Source organism: Nuphar pumila, chromosome 4 (genome assembly GCF_984573655.1).
Source record: "Nuphar pumila chromosome 4, dmNupPumi1.hap1.1, whole genome shotgun sequence".
Classification (NCBI taxonomy): domain Eukaryota; kingdom Viridiplantae; phylum Streptophyta; class Magnoliopsida; order Nymphaeales; family Nymphaeaceae; genus Nuphar; species Nuphar pumila.
Genome location: NC_143252.1, coordinates 21080916 through 21102239, shown reverse-complemented (window position 1 = coordinate 21102239; position 21324 = coordinate 21080916). Strand labels below are relative to the sequence as shown.

The following is a 21324-nucleotide window of genomic DNA, read 5'->3' as shown; positions in this document are numbered from 1 at the left end:
AGTATCTTCGTTTCTTCACCTCACCCCTACATGTGACTTAATGGCTCCAGTTTTTTCTAATCCAAGAGAGAACCAAACAACCCAAGCTAATTAATTACACGCCAATTTCGACGAACGAGGCCATGTGGGGGCAATAAATGGCTACCATTAAAGAGACGCAAGGCAGCATATGCGTCATCAATGGTGGGTCCGTTTCTTCATACAATGCTTTTCAGGTTTTTGTTCCTCCAAAACTAATTCTCCGAATTAAAAGCCCATTTGTTAGACAAAATGAAAATGTATTTCTTCAAAATCTTTCTGTTTCTTTTCTTTTTTTCCTTTTGGAGTCGTCTTTTTCCAAATTCACACTCACCAAAATAGTTTGTTTAAGAGGAGCCAACATACATAACATGACCTCTTTCACGCTTGGGGTGGTTAAAGTAACGCATATATGGCGAGAGATTAATAGAAGCTAATCAGGAGATATGCCTATAAATTGATGGAGAAACAGCCCACACCACAGACTCTGATGCATCATCAATCAATCATCATCATCGAGTTGTGGAGTCCTACAGAGAGATTGTACAAATAGCGGTCGAGAAGGCGTTCCCTGCATTGTTCGCCACCGACACCACCTTCGTCTCTTTTCATGGCATGATCCAAAGAGCTCCGATGAAAGATCTCAATGTTATGTAGCGAAAATTCGCTTGCCAATCTGCCGCCATCATCTCTTTCTTCTGATTCATTCAGGCTTCTGTTGAACCGACGACGGTGAGTACATCCTCCTTGCTTGAAATAGAATGAAACACTTCAAAAAAAGAAGAGAAAAATAGAATGAAACAACACTCGGTATCCAATTTGTCATGGCTCTAACCCATCCATCTCTGTCCCAATTTGGATCTCTGATTCTGCGACCGCCAGTTGACGGCGGATTGGGTTAAACCGCACCCCACCCATCATGCTGCTGGCTTCGGCAGATCCAGTCCTTAAGTGCCATACAGTCCCAAACTCCCAACCTATTTTCAGAAGACCAAGAAGAAGAAGAAGCCGTCTCTAGTCAGACTCTATGTCCACCCAAAACCACCATTCCGTATCACAAAATCATTCTTGTGAACCCACTGTTTTCGGATACCTTGGATTCTTTTTATGTGGTTGCCTGAGGTAATGCACACTTCCCCAAAAGACTTGTGCGTCCTTGCTCTTTTTTGGTCACACACACACACCATGCGGAGAGCTCAGTTGCATGATCAACGTGGTGGTGCTGCAACCGAGCGACATCCACCCGCCTCCACCGGCGTGGGTGCGATCAACCGCTGGACCAAGTCCGGAGCCTTCACCTTTGCAGTCATTTTTGGTAATTAAACTCGGCAGGTCAAACCAGGCAAGTTCAGTACATCACACGCAGCACCTGTTGTTGGTACGGGTACTTGCTTTGTTGATATGTTTCTTTTCTATAGGTTGGCTTAACTTGCCTAACGTTATACCGAGTCATCCACCCAAGTGCAGGCGTGGGTATCTCACGCCAGTATCAGGAAACGTCAGTGCTCAAATCAAAACTAAGAAACATCTAAAAGCCTTAAAAAAAAGATATTAAAAATAGAATTCACAACATGAAAATATAAAAATGCAGTAACCTATAAATGTTTTTAATAAAACCGAAGTCGTCTCTTATATTTGGGTGGCATTTTTTTTATGGAATTCCAAGCTTGTGAGAGGACCAAACAATTGAATTTCAGGCTTGGAATTCCGATTCCAGGGTCCTAAACCCAGCCTAGCCCCAACACTTGCAGCTGCTGCGGCTTTTCTTTTCCTTCAATGCGGGGTTTCATCAACGGGAATTCCGACTGCAGAATTCTGTGGCGCTACGGTTCTTAATTTGTTGGTGCCATTACTACAAAAGCGGCATCTAAAAACTTTTTGGTTGCTAAATTACTCAAATATTTATGTGGTTAAATGTTGATATAGAAGACAAATCCTTTACTGCAACCTCAATTGACGTGAAAAATACTCGGAAGATGATGACCTGTGTAAGATTACTAGAAAATAACAACTGTAGGTCGTTCAATGAGTAAAGATATATGCCTTTATTTGATGTACTCAAATAGCTTAGGTAAATAACTGTAAACGTAAGGAAACTCCTACTACTAAGGGGTTTGAAACTAAACTAAAATTGGTTGCCCAAAAAAGATCAATTCTGGGTTTCTCCTTCACTTGTAACCTTTTCCTTTTATTGGTATAGTTGGCTACCCTCTTTAGGCGGTAGATCTCTCTCTCTCTCTCTCTCTCTTAATGTTTTAGCTAGTTAGCGAATTATTTCCGTCTTTTGGTTCCTAATTTGTTTCGTTCAGATTCCAAAAGAGTGAGAAGACAAGTGCTCTTTATGCTTAATTGGAAGCAGCTTTTTTTTTTCTTGGCCTTGTCAGTTGATATGCTTTTCTCTTGGCCTTGTCAGTTGATGTTGAATTGTTTCCTGGATTGTTCACTTCGATGTGGTAAAGTAAATATTTTCCAGATAAGCGAGCTGGAGTTGGGCAGACCCCTGCCAGTACAAGAAAGTAGTAACAATGGCTGATCCTGAATTTGAAGGGAACAGGTCAGGTGGCTTGTCCTTCCAAATCCGAGATTGACCAAATACTTCAATTTTCGCTGGTATATAAGCCACTAGATTTTATCGTGTCGAGGGAAACACACATGGTTCAAGAAAATCTCAGCTTGTTGAATATGAACTGAGAATGCAGTTAGCATCCGCGCGTCGCCCTTCAAGCATACTATTCAGCAACTTCAATTCTTCATGATTCAATTATGACCTGATTATCGACTGGTACTCCCCTAAGGACATTATCCCAAGCCTCCCATATGGATTGCATTATCATCTGAAAAAGAATCCCAAATGACTTCGCTCTCTAAATCCAATTCTTCATTGTCAATAATATAAATAGATACTTTGATCCAACCAAGAAGTGGAAGCTGCAATGATTATTAGCAAATAGCCAATTGAGATGAATCTCGTCATGGTTATTTTTCAAAATGGACAGGATATGCTCCCTCACCATGTTTAAGGCCTCCCCTGCCAATTCTTTTTTTCTTTTTTGCAACTTTAGCCTGAAGGAAAATGTTATGATTCACCTGAAAAATATCCCAAATGTAACTGTCCAACTTTGGGAAGTTTCCTTTTCTTTGAAGCATTGCTGCCTCCATTTTCTGCCAACTCAAATTCAATATTTATTTTGGAATTTTCTTCTTCTGGAAAAGGTGAACAGCTTGCCTCCATATTACATCAGTTATCAAACATTGAATGAACAGATCATCTATTGTTTCCTCTGCATTTCCACATAAAACACATTGATTGACTAAACTGAAACCCAAAAATTGCAACCAATCTTGGGTGACTAGTCTCCTGGCCAGAGCAAACTTAAGTGTAATAGCTGCCTGAGGATTGTGAAAACTTGTGCCAAATAGATCACAAAAATTTGTGTAGGTCACCTTTGTTTCTGGTAATAGACATGCTTTCTTTGTTGAGAGGTCTGTTGATCAAAACCAGGTAAGTTTATCTTGTATGGACTCCAACAAAGATTGAGTATTAGATATGTTAGGATATATGGAAAATGGTTGGATGTTTTAATGTTGGCTTTGCTCAGAGAAAAATTGCAAGCAACAGCCATTTCACCAGTAAAAGACAATTATGATGTTCAAACATCTTTAAGTTCTCATGACAAGGAAACTTCATGCTAGAAGATAGCCACAAGCATGTGGTAATAGACATTGTGAGACACTTAACAGTTCATGGTCAGTTTTAGATGTTGGTCTACATTATGTACCCCGATTATGAAAAGCTCATAAAACTGGCAAGTTAGGATATACGTTATGTTGGGTAAGCCCACCCTTTCAACTAGCTTGATTTTCGTTCATCTGAATCAGTTTCCTAAAAACATTTAGGCAATATATTTTAGAAATATCTTTCCATTTTATAAAACCTACCCAAATATGTTGAGATCAGGCATTGATATTCATGGAGGAGCTTTTTTCACCGTAAAACAATTCATGAAGAAAAATGACCATTATATATATATATATATATATATATATATATATATATATATATATATATATATATATATATACGTGTGTGTGTGTGTGTTTCAACTTTCAACACATGACTTAAGTTGGATTATTAAATTTTTTATAGGTTTTATTCTTTACACCATGATTTGTTGATAAATTGAAATTTTGGTTATTGATTTAGGTTATAGAGCAGAAGAAATGAAGAGAAATACAATCTTTCTTGCTCTTTTTTTTATCTACATTTTAATAACAGTAGTGGAGTGTCAGAACTTGGGGGAGGAAGAAAGAGATAGGATATTCGAGTTGCCTGGGCAACCACAAAGTGTGGGTTTCTCTCAGTTTTCCGGTTATGTTACTGTTGATCAACAGGCAGGAAGGGCACTTTTTTACTGGCTTACTGAGTCCCCAACAAATTCAAGCTCAAGACCACTTGTTCTATGGTTGAATGGAGGGCCTGGATGTTCTTCGATTGCCTATGGAGCTTCAGAAGAGCTAGGGCCTTTTCATATTCATGCTGATGGGAAGACACTCTTCTTAAATCAATATGCATGGAACAATTGTAAGTATGGGCCGGGGTTAATTTTAATGTGCGTGTTATATTGTTTGACGGATTATTTATAAATGATACATGAACATACAGTGGCAAATGTGTTGTTTTTGGAGTCCCCTGCTGGTGTGGGCTTCTCTTACACAAATACATCATCAGATCTCTACAATTCAGGGGATCAAAGAACAGGTGTTTGTTTTATGGACTTTTGACCTTACAGACTCAGGGCAGTGCCCTTTCTATTCATTCTGCGAAAACTTCACCATTTTTTGTTTCAAATTTGTAGCTGAAGATTCATATGTTTTCCTCATAAACTGGTTGGAGAGATTTCCTAAGTACAAATATAGGAACTTCTATATTGCAGGTGAAAGTTACGCAGGTAATAGAGAATCTGTGCACTCTATTTTTATGTTTAATGAAACTATCAGACATCATATGTTGCTTATATTTGAAACAGCATGTATTACTTATAGCGAAGTACCTCATGCAGTGTTTTGTCAATGATATATCAGGGCATTATGTTCCACAATTAGCTCAACTGATCTTCAGAAAGAACAAGGGTGTACAGGATCCTATTCTAAACCTCAAGGGTTTTATGGTAAATTATGTCTATCATTGTTATTTCATGATTTCATATGGCATGTGCTTAGGATAGGCTTGATAGGTTCCTTCTAATCTTTCAGGTGGGAAATGCTGTTACTGATGATTACCATGATTATGTCGGCACCTTTGAATACTGGTGGAATCATGGTTTAATTTCAGATTCAACATATAATTACCTTAGAGTGGCCTGTGACTTCGAATCATCTGAACACCCTTCATTGAAGTGCACAGGAGCTCTCAAACTTGCTGAGAAAGAGGAAGGGGGCATTGATGCCTATAGTATTTTTACTCCTTCCTGCAATGACACAGGGTCTCACAGAAGATATCGAAAAGGTCACTATGTGAGTTTTCTGTACCCTCTTGTGTTGATCAGTTCTAGATTTATGCAGTAGAATTTGCTAGTTCTTATTGGATCCAATAATTTCCTTCTATTGTGCCCCACTTGTTTTGTTTGCAATATCTGGTTTCTTTGTAATATGAGCTTCGGAGTTACAGTAACAACTTATTCAGCCACAAGATGGAGTCTGTCACACCCTAATCATATTCCTGGTAACTTAGAATTCTAAATCCATAGAACTGTTAACAAATGAACAAGATTTTCCTATAAAGATTGTCATTTTATTTATTTCAGTTCACTTGCTTCTTTTGTAATATGCTTATTTGATGCTCATGATGCGTATCTAAAGTGTGTTTCTACTTTTATGATGACGATTTTGTATGATTTGATGGTTCTAGAGTGTCTCGTATCTCCTTGTCCATCTCCTTGACCAAGTGCTGATCTCCAATAAAAGCTTGTAATGCATCAACAATAATTGGTGTTGAATTGTGGCCCTGAACCATGAAATACGATATGTACAGAATGCAGGGTCATAGAGCTTTCTCCTATGTGACTAATGGAAATGAAAAAAAAAAGTTATTGCTGATGGTTTAATATTCGAAAACAGGAAAGTTCTATCTTGGTTATTAGAAGAAATTGTGTGTTATGTGTGTGTGATTTCAACCCCAAAGGCTTAAATTAGTGAAATTTGTAAAGCTGCACCAGCTTATTCATGTTTCTATTTAATGTGAAATTATTATTTCTTCAGCCCAAGTCAATTAGTATGACCATAATGGTAACATTGTTTCTCATATTTTTTCCTTTTTTTCCATAACAGAGCTGGGGGAATTAAGGCCCCCTTCTTTTACAACGGTTGCACAAACAAGGAAATAGTTGAAAAAGCTAAGAACCGTCTCTAAACTTGGGAGAAAACTTGATCGAGTGGATTAGGTTTTTTTTTTGGGGGGGTATGATAAGCAAGCTGCAGGAACAGTCCCTAAACATGGGATAAAACTTGATCAAGTGCATTTAAATTTATGATTTATATCTACCATATGGTGGAGAACTATATATAGGAGTTTTAGTTGCTGATCCTAAAGTTTAAATGCATATTGATTTTGTCAACTGATTTGAGACTTGGTACACAAGCCTTGCTGAAAGATTAATGTTAATCTCTCTTTAATAGCTAACCCTCAGAAAATCCCTTTTTATGGATGGCATGGAAGTCTAGTCCCTAGATCTCACAAATAGATTAAATTTTGTCTTGCTTTTGTAGGTTTTTTGGCATAACAAAAAAGGGAAAATATTGTAATATTAGAAGAGAAACTCCAAATTGAAAATTTTAGGATTCTTTTTGCTATATTTCCTGGGAATTTTAATTTAAAAAACTCCAAGTTTTGAGAAAGACATGTATGTTTAAATTCTCCTGTGAAAGTCTCTCACTGGTATTATTGCAAGAGTGATATTGGTGACTATGCATGGAAGTTGTTTCCATTTTAAAAATGAGGCATCACACAACCATTCAAGTGCTTTTGGTGCTTAAAATTCTAGTTTTATTATGTTGGATATTGACATTTTTAGTGTACTTGTCTTCATTAAATAGCCATGGATGTCTAGAGCATATGATCCTTGCACAGAGAGATATTCCAAGGAATACTTCAACAGACCAGAGGTCCAAAAGGCAATGCATGCTAATGTAACTGGAATTCCCTACCCTTGGGCCACATGCAGGTTTTCTGCATGCTTTATTTTCTTGTTCAAATTTCCCAAATACATGTTTGTTGAAACTTAGGGGTATTACGGGCACTCTTACTATAGCCTTAAGAAGCATTGCTTCTTCCCTTGCAGTGATGTTCTTACTAGCAACTGGCAGGACTCCCCTAGATCAATGCTTCCTATATATCAAGAGCTTATAGCAGGTGGTCTCCGGATATGGGTTTTCAGGTGACTTGTGTTTCTAATGTTACATGTTATTGATCCTTCACAATAACTTGAAATTCATGTTCATGGTAGCTCTCAGGAACTCTGCCATTCATGGTAAGATTGCATTATCATAGACTGATAGGTAGACATGAAATTCGCATTTGTCTGCTCTTCTATTTTTCTTTGTTTTTCCTTGAGAATTTCACTTCATGGTAATAAAACTATTGAATTGGTTTTGGCCCACTTATTCTGCTCTAAATGAAAATGATAATGCATGATGCTGTAGTGCTTCAGTGTCCTTTTTTTCAGTTCTGTGCTTCAAAGGTGGATTACTTGAATTTGAGAACAAGTTGTTTGTAAGGAGGGGCCAAAAACATACTCCATTGTTTGTTCTTAGTTATATATCGCTGCACATGATTGATGGCTGAAATACTGCATGAATGATCAACAAATAAGTCAAGGTTTCCACTAAAGTGACCCATATCCCCATAGCATGAGAGATACATTCATTTATTTTAACTTCATGAATATCTCCAAACATGTTTTCCAGCAATCATTTATCAGGTGCATGTTACCACCTTTATAAACCAATGGACCTTTGCTTTCGCAAGTGTTTTCACACCTTGGTATCCCTGAGAACCTATTTGAAACCAAATTTTTGAACTTTATGAAGCTTCTCTATGGTTCTTTAGGCCTCTAGGTAAGGTTGGCCTGGTCATAATAAAGAAACTTCAATGCCAGCTAAACTTGGTTTTCTTTCTATGCTCAAAATAGGTTGAATAGTTCTTTCAAATTGCTACCTACTTGAAGCAAATTGTTTAGTGGCTTCTATGGTCGTATGGTGTAACTTAATTGATCATAATTTAAAGGGAAAAATTATTCATTGAGTGAATGCTCATGTCTCCTAGATTGGAGGCAAAATTATTTTTGAAAAGGCAGAATTACTTCACAGCCACAAGAAAGGAAATACAACCCTTGATGAGAACGGAGATCATCCTGCCCCTTTTTTTGTTAGGTCACCATTAGGACCCTCCAAAAATCATAGTTTCAAGTGTTTTATGCTCGATCTGAACCATTAGATGTGTTTATCATTGTTTACTCAATAGATAATGTGTATTTAATTAAGCATCTTTATGCTTATATGTGTATTAGGTAAATAAATCAATGGCTGATATTGTACTAAAATTTGATGTTAAAATATTCACTTTTTTACATCAAATCAATTTGAAACAAAGCTTGTTTCTTAATAATTAGGCAACGATTAACACATCTAATGGTTTAGATAACATAAAACACTTAAAACTATGACTTTTGGAGGGACCTAATGGTGACCTAATGAAAAAGGGGGCAGGATGATCCTCTCTCTCTCTCTCTCTCTCTCTCTCTCTATATATATATATATATATATATATATATATGAGTAGGGTGTAACGTTGAACTCTCAAAGAGTTCGACGATATGTCGGATGCGTGCGCGATCAGCGGCACACGCGTTACAGAAAAAAAAAAGACTTTTAGCGGCGGTCATGACCGCCATTAAAAGTCTTTTTTTCGCCCACACAATTAGAGACGGTCAGAAAACACCGCTAATTGTGTTTTTCTTTTCACCAGATGAACGCACAGCGTGCGTTTGATGCTTGTTTGACAGAAGGGCATCCGATGTTATGCCCTTCTGTATATATATGGGTAATATTTGGTCATGGCGACCTTGTGGTCCAAATGAGCTAGAAATCATAGGTTCTGGCTGCGCTGACCCAATCAGACCTCATAAATGGACTCAACATGGTTGAAATGCTAGGGATCTGCTCTTTGATCATGTTTTCATGAAGAAAGAACATGATTTTATGAGCTGAGAATATTGTAGGATGTTGATTTTTCAAGGCTTATAAAATCATAGTGTTGTAATAGGACAATCCAAGAGCAGATTTCCAATAACCAAATAATGTAGATCACACCTATAAGGTTAGTTTCATGAATATATATAATTGTTATAATAGGAGAAAGTATGCCTGGTCATTTGGGACCGAAGAGAGCTCTTGTCCAACACCTCTCCCAGCTTTGATAGTCGAGTTCCTTAGTCCCCCACCAACTCTACATACACACACACACACACACACACACACACACACACACACACACACACACACACACACACACACACACACATATATATATATATAGAGAGAGAGGGGGGGGGGGGAGGGAGGGTAAGGTATTAAAACCATCATGCTTGCTAACAGTAGCAATTGCCATTAGGGTGTTTTGTACAGTGTTTTATTTTCAAGTGCCAGCCGATCTTTTGGATTGAAAAAACACTTGTTATGTGTCCATACCTCATCCATGCAGTACAGAGTGATGAGCTATGTCACCAGGACACGACAAAACAGGCCATGTACCCATGTCAACATGACCCGACAAGCGTATAAGTACCAGGCGTGACACAGATACGTGGTCTGTGGGTTGGGTCGGGTCCAACTAAGACCCAACTCCTAACCCATAATCTCTTTTTTTTGTCTAAAAAATGAGTAGGTAGGCTTAGAAACAAGGTTCTGATACATACCAAAAACTTAAATTTTACGATATATGGGTCATATCGTATCGGTTCACCCATTGATACATCATATCATATCATATCATATGATACAATATGATACTAATAACATTGCTTTTACCAGGTCAATGACCTCTCTCTCACGCGATCAGGCTCCCTAGATGTGTTTGGCATGGTTCATTTGCCAGGGATCACACCCTTGATCACTTTTTTTTTCCTTTTTTTGAAGTATAAACTTAGCTTCTTGAGTCATAAAATTTTTGCAAATTATGAACCAGTGATTTTTGTGGCCCTTAAATCCTTCTCATGCATTGCAATCACATGACTAAAAGTCTAAAAGATTAAAACCTATTTTTTACTAAACAAACCATGTAACCCCATGCACAAGCCGATGCCCAACATAGGCCCTAGGGCTGAGGGTCCTAGCCTTGGAGTTTTACGCCGCTGAGACAATGACCATAGGCATACAGGCTGAGCCAGCATGGCCAAGTCTTCGACTTCAGATGCGGTTTCTTCAAGTAATCGAAAAAACCATGTAGAAAACATATATAGTGCTTTTTTAAGCATCCAATCATTTGGTTGGATGGACTACGGTGACTGAACACCTTTCTCTCTCTATATACTCTGTATATATATATATATATATATATATATATATATATATATCTGAACACCTTTCTCTCTCTATATACTCTGTATATATATAGAGAGAGAGGTTAATATTTGCTACAATCGATTGTATTTACAATTGACTTAAACAAATTTTTTTCTCACATCAAACACCATAGATGTGACCTACATGTTTTTATTAGTGGGAACTGGCTTTTGTATCTTCAGAATCTAACCTGTATACAGGTTTTTTTGGCAATCCAAAAATCAATGGCTATGAATGCATCAGTTTTTCCCAACTCATAAAAACATGTTTTTTTGTCGAAAAACATGACCAATGGTCGATTTCTACTAAATCGAGCTTGCTGGACACATATATGAGGATAGATTGAATCAAAACAACTTGCATCATGAGATCCCAACTCAATTGTAGGTACAATCAATTGTAGCATGCTTATATATAGGAAATTTGGTTCCTCCTAATTGTCCATATAGTGCGGCTAGTGCTGATTTTTTATGTTTCAATCCATGGTTGATAAATCTGACCTCACAGATGTGTTCAGCATGTTTCGTTTGTTAGGAATTGATTGTTGGATCATGTTTCTTTGATGAAAAAAATATGATTTTATGAGTCTTTGCATTTATGAAAATTTTGAGCCATTGATTTTTGAGGCCTTATAAAAACCTACTCACATGTCATAATCACATGATCCAAAAGCTTATTTCTACTAAAGAGACCATGTAAATAACATTTATAAGGTTAGATTCTTTTAAAAAAAACTAAAAAGTTGAAAATTAAGACCGTCTGTACCCTCCTATTGTTAGGAGGAACCAATCACACACACACACATCATGAGATTTTATTGCAATATTGATCTTGATTTGCATAGGTTCAATCATTGATAGATGGAATGAAGTCTTTCATATGGTTTGGACCCATTTTAGTACAGAGGTTAAATTTTAAGAATATTTGGTCATCTAGATTTAGATCACAAGTGCCTCCGAGGATATAGAGCTGTTCTTTTGCCATGGTTTTCTTAGTGCAGTGTTGGCAGTGCATTTATCTTTAAAATGAGTTTTACAACTTCTTGGCAATAATCAAAACTGTCAGATATTAAATAGACCATGTCAAACACATCTAACTGGTTAGGGGTAGCTTTCACTGGATATATTCAAACAGATGGAGGTGGCTATCCTAGCCTTTCATGGTTCAGTAACACCTCAACTCTGGCCACTCACTACTGTAGTGATCATGGTAAAATGTACGTATTTTTTCTTTGTAGTAGGATTAATAATGACTTTTCTGTCATTTCCTACATTAATTGCAAATATGGATTCCTCTGCAGGCTTTAGCACCATGGTCTTTATCACCATCATTTCTTCATAAAATTAAGCAACACATGCTCAAAATTTTAAGAATATTTGGTGATCTAGATTTAGACCACAAGTTCCTCTGAGAATGTAGAACCAGTTGCAAGAAAAAATCACATCATGATAATAATGATGATGATGATCATAGGTATGATGCATCGGGTTTGGTTCGGACCGAGGTGAGACCAAACCCAGATTTGATTTAAGATGCTGGTACCGGGTATGGAGTATGGACTCAGGTCCAATCGGGCATACCATAACAGAAACTATACCCAGACCCTATAAGGATTACATAAACCAGATCCAGACCATACCTGATAAAATTATAAGTTTTTTATCTTTTTTGCATTGAAAAGTTGCAGATCTTAGTCGGAACTAGAGTTGGTCCCAGGTATGGTATGAAATTTTATAAACCATACCCAGCTCCATATATTAATCAGTTCCTTTGAATCTGACCCAGATTCTAATCGAACCTCCTTGTTATCACCAAACCCTGACTCTATAGGGTTTGGTATGGGCTGGGTTCGGGTCAAACCCGACCCATTGACACCCCTATGCATGATATAAGATGGACGAGATTTAATCACTTGGCCCTTTTTATTCATTATGGAAGAAGCTTGACAATAATCTCAAATGTCCTATCGTCTACTCTGTCTATTTATGTTCTACCTTTATTTTGATGATGGCAATCACATTTGATGAAGTTTTATATTGGCACGGGTTTGTCATCTTTACATGGTTCCTAAAGATTGTTGCACACAAGAGAGATTTAGTCTTGATAAGAATATGCTATCACCTGACTATAGCAGCAGTGTCCATTTCAATATTAAACTATGAAGCAACAATTGAATGGTCAGAGTACAGATATGGTTCCTTCTCCCAGTTAATGGAAACTTGCTTTTTCTTTACCTAATCAATGTTGGAATAGCAAACTGTTCAAGAAGAGAATTTTGCTGTTGCCGCAAGCAACAACAGCTTGCACCTGGTAGTCTTTATTCACATCACAGAAATTAAGCTAGGGCCATAGTTCATGTTAGTGAATGATATATACAAAATGAAGGTGTTAACCATGAATTGTACGTGTTTCTTTTTCTGCTTCTACACGATTTGGTAATCTATTCTTTAGTTGAGGTGAGAAACAAACCTACATGCTTCTTGGCCTTTTGGGTAATAATGACCTTTCTCTTAATTTATCTGTATTAATTGATATAGTTGAGAAGATTTTAAAATATTTTTTCCATTTGAATTCTCGTCTTTTGATTAGTGAAAAGGAAAGAAATTTCAGAATAAAAGTTAATTATTCAGAGAAAAACATAACATCTACGTCAAAACAACTATAAATATATATAAATGGCATTCCTAATTCATATGCCTTGCCACTCTTAAATTAGTGTTTGAAGTTTAACTTAGCCTCTTGAAGTGTTTTAGAACAGTAATTGTATCGTCTCAATGTTTGAGTGGTTAGCACTATGTAAAAGCAAGCACCTGTTAGAATTGGCTTGAAATTTTATAATGATTTACTGATTTGATAATTTTCATATTCTGTTTGAACAGTTGCTAATAGAATCTTCCATTGAATCTTTTCATTTCTTTATTACTCAAAAGTAGCACGCTTGATGGAGATGGAGTGATTGACATGATGCCAGCTTGTTAATTTTTTTGCAAGATCGATTGCTCTATGAACTTAAATCTAATCATGTTGTATACTTTCTGGTTTCCGCTATGCTTTGCCTAGTGGGGATACAGATTCAGTTGTTCCTGTGACTGCAACAAGGTATTCTATAAAAGCTCTCAAGCTTCCAACTATTACCAACTGGTACCCTTGGTATGATAATGGGAAGGTCGGTGCAAGAAACATGGCATATCATGTTGTCAGATTCTCCTGTTTGTTGTTGTATGTGCTAACTCTCTTTCTCTCTCTCAGGTTGGTGGTTGGAGTCAGGTATACAAAGGCCTGACACTTGTAACTGTTAGAGGCGCTGGACATGAGGTTCCTCTTCATCGCCCTCGACAAGCTTATATACTGTTCAGGTCTTTCTTGCATAATCAACCTATGCCAAGTTGATATATTGGAGATAAATTTACATGAATCACAGCAAAAAGAATGTGAAAAAAGTATGAGATGAGGGAGTAGAAAAATAGTTTCTCTATTCTTGCTTGGTTTATAAAGCTTTCCTGGTTCCCCGCATTAGTTTCACCATTTATCTGAGTAAATAGAAAAAAATTATCCGGGTAACTGTATTAAATGCTTGTAGGTTAAGGTTTATACAGTGCTAATAATAAGAATAGGGGCAACTCTAAGAAAAGAAAATTGAATAAAAAAATTATGATTATTTCTTGTTGTTGGCTTCTTTCTTTTATAATGCTTGAAACCTTGTCTTACTATTTTAGTCAGCTACTGGTGATTTTTATAATGTAAAATGACCATACTATTCGATAAATTTGACGTGTTTCTCAAAAAACCCTAAAATATGCCAAAATCTACCCAATCAGGTTCTCGGCTTTTTAAGGACCTTTATACTCTTAGCACTCACGAAACTCTATGGTTTTCATGTGTTACATCGCAACGCTCTCTTGATTTCGCTAAATCTCACTAACGGAATTTGCATGATATTTGTATAGAAATCACTTATTTTGCACAAATAGTACAAAAAATTGTGCCACTTGCAAAAAACTTGCAAATTTTATGAAAAGTTTGGGGTTAGTGGTTGTGGAAGTCTGCCATTCGATGCGAAATTCATCTTTTGTGGAATTCACGAACTTTCACATGTAAAATTTTGTTTTAACGTACGAATCTGTGTGTATATATATAGGCGATTAAAGTGTGAATTTCATCGAGTTTCTCATTTGTTGTTGAGAAAGTTTACTTTCGATAAGAAATTCATGAAAAGTTTGCAGAATTCATGAACTTTTGCATGTTATCAACTTTAAGCGTTACGAGATTTCATTTTAGCGTACAAATTTATCAGTATCTATAGGTGATTAGAGTATGGATTTTGTTAAGAGTTTCACATTGGTGGTTGCAAAATTCTTGAAATGTTTGTAAAATTTTTGAAAGGTTTGCAGAAATAACGTAGTTTTACATGTGGTGATGCAAAATTCATTTTCAGTTTTGTGGATTTTTGTATGAGCATAGTATAAAAGTAAAGCTAGTGTCTCACAGAAACTAGGGTTTTTGTGGTCTCCAACCAGTAAAAAATTATGGTCATTTTTTCAAGGCATCGGTGGCGAGAAGATCAACGACACTTCATCTTTAATACCTATAATTTTTTTTGAATTTTTAAATAAATAAAAGAGATTATTCTAGTATTTACTTATGAATTTATGAGGTTTTTAAAGTATTTGGGTTTGGATCCCAGTGGAGATCCTTGTAGACCAAATCATGATCATTTTCCAGATTTGGATCTTGAAAGCCATTCTAACAGATCAAAGCATAACTGGGAAATTTTTGATAAAAAAATACTGGATTATCTAGGGGTGTGATAAATATTATTGATTTAATATTATCAAGGATTTTATTTGGATCAAACGAGTCCAGAATAAGCTCTAAACGAAGTTTGGACCGTAATTGGATCCAAACTGGATAGGATCAGGTGTAAAGGGATCCACTCAACTTTTTGAATTTGGATAAGTTAAATGGGATTTGGATTCAGATCTAAATCCAAATCACAAGATAATAGATTGGATTTTAGTTGGATCTAAATTGGACCCAACCCAATCCCAACCAAACCCATATATATATATATATATATATATATATATATATATATATATATATATATATATATATATATATATATGCTTAATGGGAATAAGGTTCGGGTTCGATTTAGATATGAATTCTCCCTTCACGTAGATTCTCGCTTTTTCTGGAACTTCACGGTGGCAGCACCTTTGCCACCGTCGTTGCCGAGCAACCAACATCGAGGCACCTTCACGATGCCCCCATCACCACTGCCATCCTCCACTCCGATTGTTGGTGCGCTTGTTCCCTCTCTCTCTCTTATTGGTTTGTTCATGAGGCGCCACCACCGTAAACCCTTCCTAGTGGGTGCGCACAGCATCACCACGGTGGCAGTCGGCCACCAACCATCATCTTCTTCTATCTTGCTGGGTGCTCACGAGCACCTCCATGAGTTGCGACCCTGCGGCCCTCTAATTTTTCGGCAGGCACCTGAAGGTGTCCTTCTCTCTCTGAATTTAGCAAGATAGAGGCACCCACCGGTGCCCCCTTCCCTTCCATTTTGGCGGAAGGCAGGCGCCACCTATGCCTGCTCCTTTCCCTCCTGTGGTGGCCGGAGCAGACACCTCCGCCTGACCCTGTTTTGTTGCCGTGAAATAAAAGAAGAAAAAAACAAAAAAAGGAAAAAGGAAGAAGAATAAAGAAAAAGAAGAAAAAGTAAAAGATATGAGGCCCGAAGCAGGTTATATGTTAACACACGCCCCCCCCCCCCCCCCTCACCCAAAACAGCACAGCTGGGGTCCCAAAAAAACACAACTTATTTAAGCATGTTGGTCCCCTCTCTTTTATTGGTGCAAAAAAAATGACGATTCTAGAAAAAGAATGATTGTAAAGACTTAAATGTTCCGAAGATGATTATTTAAGACCTAGTCTCTGCACTGCAGGATTATCTGAAAAAAAAATCTCTCATGGAAGAGGCCATGAACATTAGCCCTCTCACTCTCTTTTTCTCTTCTCTTTCTGCTTTTGTGCACATCCAGCAAAAGATCCTACATTGCTCCATCAAGCACCGACTGACTTGCACATTGACTGTTGTGGAGCCTGATTCAGAGTTTTTACCCTTACAGGAGAAGGGTTTGGGGGATCCTCCCAGCATGAGTAGCATCATTCAACTAAATGAGTTGTGGATCCTGATTCAGAGTTTTTACCCTTACAGGAGAGGAGTCTGGGGGCTCCTCTCAGCGTGGGTAGCATCATTCAACTTGATGAGTTGTGGAGCCTAATTCATAGTTTTGCCCTTACAGGAGGGGGTTTGGGGGCTCCTCCCAGCGTGGGTAGCATAATTCAACTTGATGATTTGTGGAGCCTGATTTAAAGTTTTTGTCCTTACAGGAGGGGGGTCCGGGGGCTCCCCCCCGGCGCGGGTCTCGACAATACTACAAATCGCGATTGTTTAACTATCGAAAAAGAGCAATAAAGCGTTTTGTTTAATCGTGGAGCTCATGTTTCTTTCGGTTGTTTCTTGCTGGAGGTTTTCGTAACACTCCTTCCCACAATTTTTCTATTTTTTATTTTTTGTTTTTTCCCACAATTTTTTCAATGACTCCCCTACAGCGATTTTTAGTGTTATCGGGTATCCAACGAGCCCCACAGAGTTTTATAGTGTTGTTCGGTCTTCCAACAACGATTTGTACTATTGTCGAGCCTTCCTACAGTGATTTGTAGTGTTTTCGAGACTCCAACGAGCCCAACAACGATTTATAGTGTTATTCGGCCTTCCAACAACGATTTATAGTATTGTCGAGCCTTCATACAGCGATTTGTAGTGTTTTCGTGTCTTCAACAAGCCCCACAGTGATTTAATAGTGTTATCTGGTCTTCCAACAACGATTTGTAGTATTGATGGGCCTTCCTATAGCGATTTGTAGTGTTTTCGGGTCTTCAACAAGCCCCATAATGATTTATAGTGTTATCCGGTCTTTCAACAACGATTTGTAGTGTCTTCCGCCAATCACTATAGCGATTTGTAATGTTTTTGGGTTGAACAACACAGAATAATAGGGATCTAGCTTTTAGTTAAAATGGGAAATGAAATGATCATAGAAATCACTGAAAATTTACAATAATAAACTAGACTCAATAACGAAGACACCACTTTTTACGGATTTAGAATATGACCTTCGGTTAGGGAGATATGACCCTGACAAGTTGGTCCTAATTCGGGTAGCGATTACAACGATTTGCTTACTGAATAACACTACAAATCGCTATAGTGATTTGTGGAAGACACTACAAATCGCTATAGTGAGATCCAATAACATTATAAATCGCTGTGGGGCTCGATGAAGACCCAAAAACACTACAAATCGCTATAGTGATTTGCAGAATACACTACAAATCGCAGTTGGAAGACTGGATAACACTATAAATCATTGTGGAGCTTGTTGGAGACCCAAAACACTACAAATCGCTGTAAGAAGACCCGACAATACTACAAATCGTTGTTGGAAAACCGAACAACACTATAAATCTCTGTGGGGCTCGTTGAAGACCCGACAACACTAAAAATCGTTGTAGGGGAGTCATTGAAAAAACCGTGAGAAAGAAATAGAAAAAGAAAAATAGAAAAATCGTGAGAAGGGGTGTTACGAAAACTTCTAGCAAGAAACAACCGAAGGAAACATGAGTCCCACAATTAAACAAAACGCTTTATTGCTCTTTTTCGATAGTTGAAAGAGGGAACAAAAATAAAAAAAATTATACAAGGCCCCAAAAAAAATTGGTCTGGGGGCGCTGCCCCCTGAGTCCCCCCCCCCCCCCCGCAGACCGCGCAGCGGGACCCACGCCGGGGGGGGACTCGAGGGGGGGGACTCGGGGGGCAGCGCCCCCTCATGTAAGGGCAAAAACTCTAAATCAGGCTCCACAACTCATCAAGTTGAATGATGCTACCCACGCTGGGAGGAGCCCCCAAATCCCTTCCTGTAAGGGCAAAAACTATAAATCAGGCTCCACAACTCATCAAGTTGAATGATGCTACAGTCAGTGTGCATGTCAGTCAGTGTTTGATGGAGCAATGTAGGATCGTCTGCTGGATGTGCACAGAAGTAGAAAGAGAAGGGACAAAGTGTGAGAGTGAGAGGGTTGATGTTCATGGTCTTCTCTAGGGGAAACTCTTTGCCTCCCTTGATTTCTTCTCTAGAGAGAGAGAGGGAGTTTTATAGTGTTTTACGGAGAAGGAAGAAGAAGAAGATGACGATGACGATGAAAAATTCAAACAAACATTTTTTATGGCTCAGGTTCGTTTCACCGGATGACCATCGGATCGTCGGCTCACCATCGTTTCGCCGGATCACCATCGGCGAAACGATTAAGGTTCGTTGCGTTGTGTAGACTTTGAAGGGTCAACATCATCCTCGACTTTCTGAATGGAGGATATGTTTGTCCTTTTTTGAGCTGTTTGTTTTTTCTTTTTTGAATGAAGGACATTTTTTGTCATTTTCTCAAACCGTCGTTTTATGAGAAGAATAACAAGAAAGGGTACTTAAGTCTTTGCAACCACACCAGACTCCAATGCTAAGTGATGTCAACATACACGGGAATACGAGCCCCATGTGCTTGTATACGTGGTGCTCATTCAGACCCCCGAACACAGATGTGGGATTCAATGAATCATCGGGGGAGAACATACGCCTCCCTCCCTATGAGGCGGCCTGCGAACCTTTGCCGCCGGTTCTGGCGATCCCTACGGTTGCTACCATTATCGCATCAGCAGAAGCACGGTGGACCCTGCTGCCACTGACGTAGTTGCTTCATTGTTTGTGTACCACCTCAAAAAATCATGCACTGTCTTGGGAAACTCGCTGCTAGTCTCATTTGCTTTGCCACCTCCGTCATCGGACTAGCAAGCATTTCCGTACCAGACAGAAAACCCAAAACATACTTACTAGACTTCGTGTTTGGATCATCGACAAGCACTTTACATCACGAATTTCAAAGTAAGGTAACATACACTAACTCTGGTGTTTGTATAATTCTAATGCATGCACATATTTATTTCATATTTCTTTCTCAAGTTTATATAATTGTGTATACATATATTGCGTGCTTGAGATTGCTCGGTCTATATTTTTATACTTAAAATATGTATAACACATACAATATATATATATAATGTCAAAATTGTGCTAACTCGAATAAAAGTCATATATTTTGTATATTGTGTGCATGTGGTTATTTCTACTTTATGCTCGAACTACATTTGCATAACCTGAACTACGTAGAAACTATTCATGCTTAAGGTTTAGCAGTTTCGTATTATCGATTATGCATGCTTAGATTTATGTTCGCATGTTTTAAATTATAATTGATTTGATGTATCAAATGTGTAAGATTGGATTTATGCATATATGTTTTGGATTCATGTATGCATGCTTTTGAGGTTCCAATTGCAAACATATAAATCATATGAAATATGATGTTAATGATAATTGATGTGATGTATGTTGATGAATGCATGTATGAAATGATTGATTTACATCACAATAAAAAAGAATTATGTGAGTTTTTTTTAAAATGAGATCAATTGAATGCTCGAGCTCAGACACGTGGCTCATAACCTTGTATATGGTCATCTAAATTGATATGTGTTTGTATCTCAAAGTGGTGACCGATAATCTTGTGACTTGTCAATTGAATTTATACATGCTTGTGCCCGAATAGTGGCCTTTAACCCCATGAGTGGTCCACTATGTTTATGCATGTAACATAAGAATTTACTTGATGAATTTTCAAGATCAGGTAACTTGTCGAAGAACAGTTTCTTAGAGGATGATCTTTGTGAGGATAAGTTTAAAACCAAGTGATGTTGTCAGTTCGGTCTCTGTAAGGATGCATATGTCCAAGACCAGGGGATGCAGCCAGTTCGACCTTTGTAAGGGTGTACATGTTCAAAACCGGGTAATTTGATGGGAGACTTGTTTTGAGATGCAGTAAAACCCTTTAAGGATGAACATATTAAATAAAATGCTTATGATGTATTGTATGAATTATATAAGCTTGTTGTAATAACTCATTTGGAAAAATTATGGATTTGACTTTCTTTCTATTGTGGTAGCATGATTATATGTTGAACTCAGGTGTGAGAATCATATTCTTATCGATTTCGGATTATGGTTGAAACACTTATGATAGCATATAAGTGAATAAAACATCACGTTTATAAACAAATATATGGACTTATTAGGTAAATAACACACATGCCTACTTAGTCCTTTTGCAAATGATTGCATTGTATTTTATATGATTAAAATATATATCACACATATGTACCTTGATTGGTGTACATCATGGATATCTAATTATATATGATTAAATGCATTGTGTTTTGTTTGAATGATATATATCATGTATGTGTATCATGATTGATGTATATCATGAATATCTACTTGAATGGATTGTGTTATCATTAATGTATTAGCTTGATACAAATCACTATGTGTTCTGGTGTAGACCTACCAAGCTTTTACGATTCTAACCCATTTTATAGGCATACAAGTGATTACAGGTTTAACTATGGAGCGAATATGGGATGTTGCGACATCGTCCATGAGCCAATCATTTTTCTTTTCTGGGGCACTAAAATCATATACATGTTACTATTATTTTGGCTTTTGGAATACTCTA

General features: G+C 37.6%; 1 protein-coding gene across 2 annotated transcripts; it reads left to right on the top strand.

The window, feature by feature from the left end:
- The first annotated feature begins 382 nt into the window (after positions 1–382).
- LOC149839598 (serine carboxypeptidase-like 27) lies at positions 383–20743 on the top strand. 2 transcript variants are annotated; one of them, XM_090002670.1, is made up of 11 exons: positions 383–750; positions 4223–4600; positions 4682–4777; positions 4875–4967; positions 5101–5186; positions 5272–5532; positions 7111–7238; positions 7356–7451; positions 13696–13801; positions 13885–13991; positions 20440–20743. In XM_090002670.1, the coding sequence occupies exons 2-11, from the start codon at positions 4240–4242 to the stop codon at positions 20441–20443; spliced, it is 1338 nt and encodes a 445-aa protein (XP_089858796.1). In that variant the 5' UTR covers positions 383–750; positions 4223–4239; the 3' UTR covers positions 20444–20743. The 2 variants fall into 2 exon arrangements, with proteins under 2 accessions (XP_089858796.1, XP_089858795.1); XM_090002669.1 differs by having other exon boundaries at positions 20435–20743.
- Positions 20744–21324: the final 581 nt, after the last annotated feature.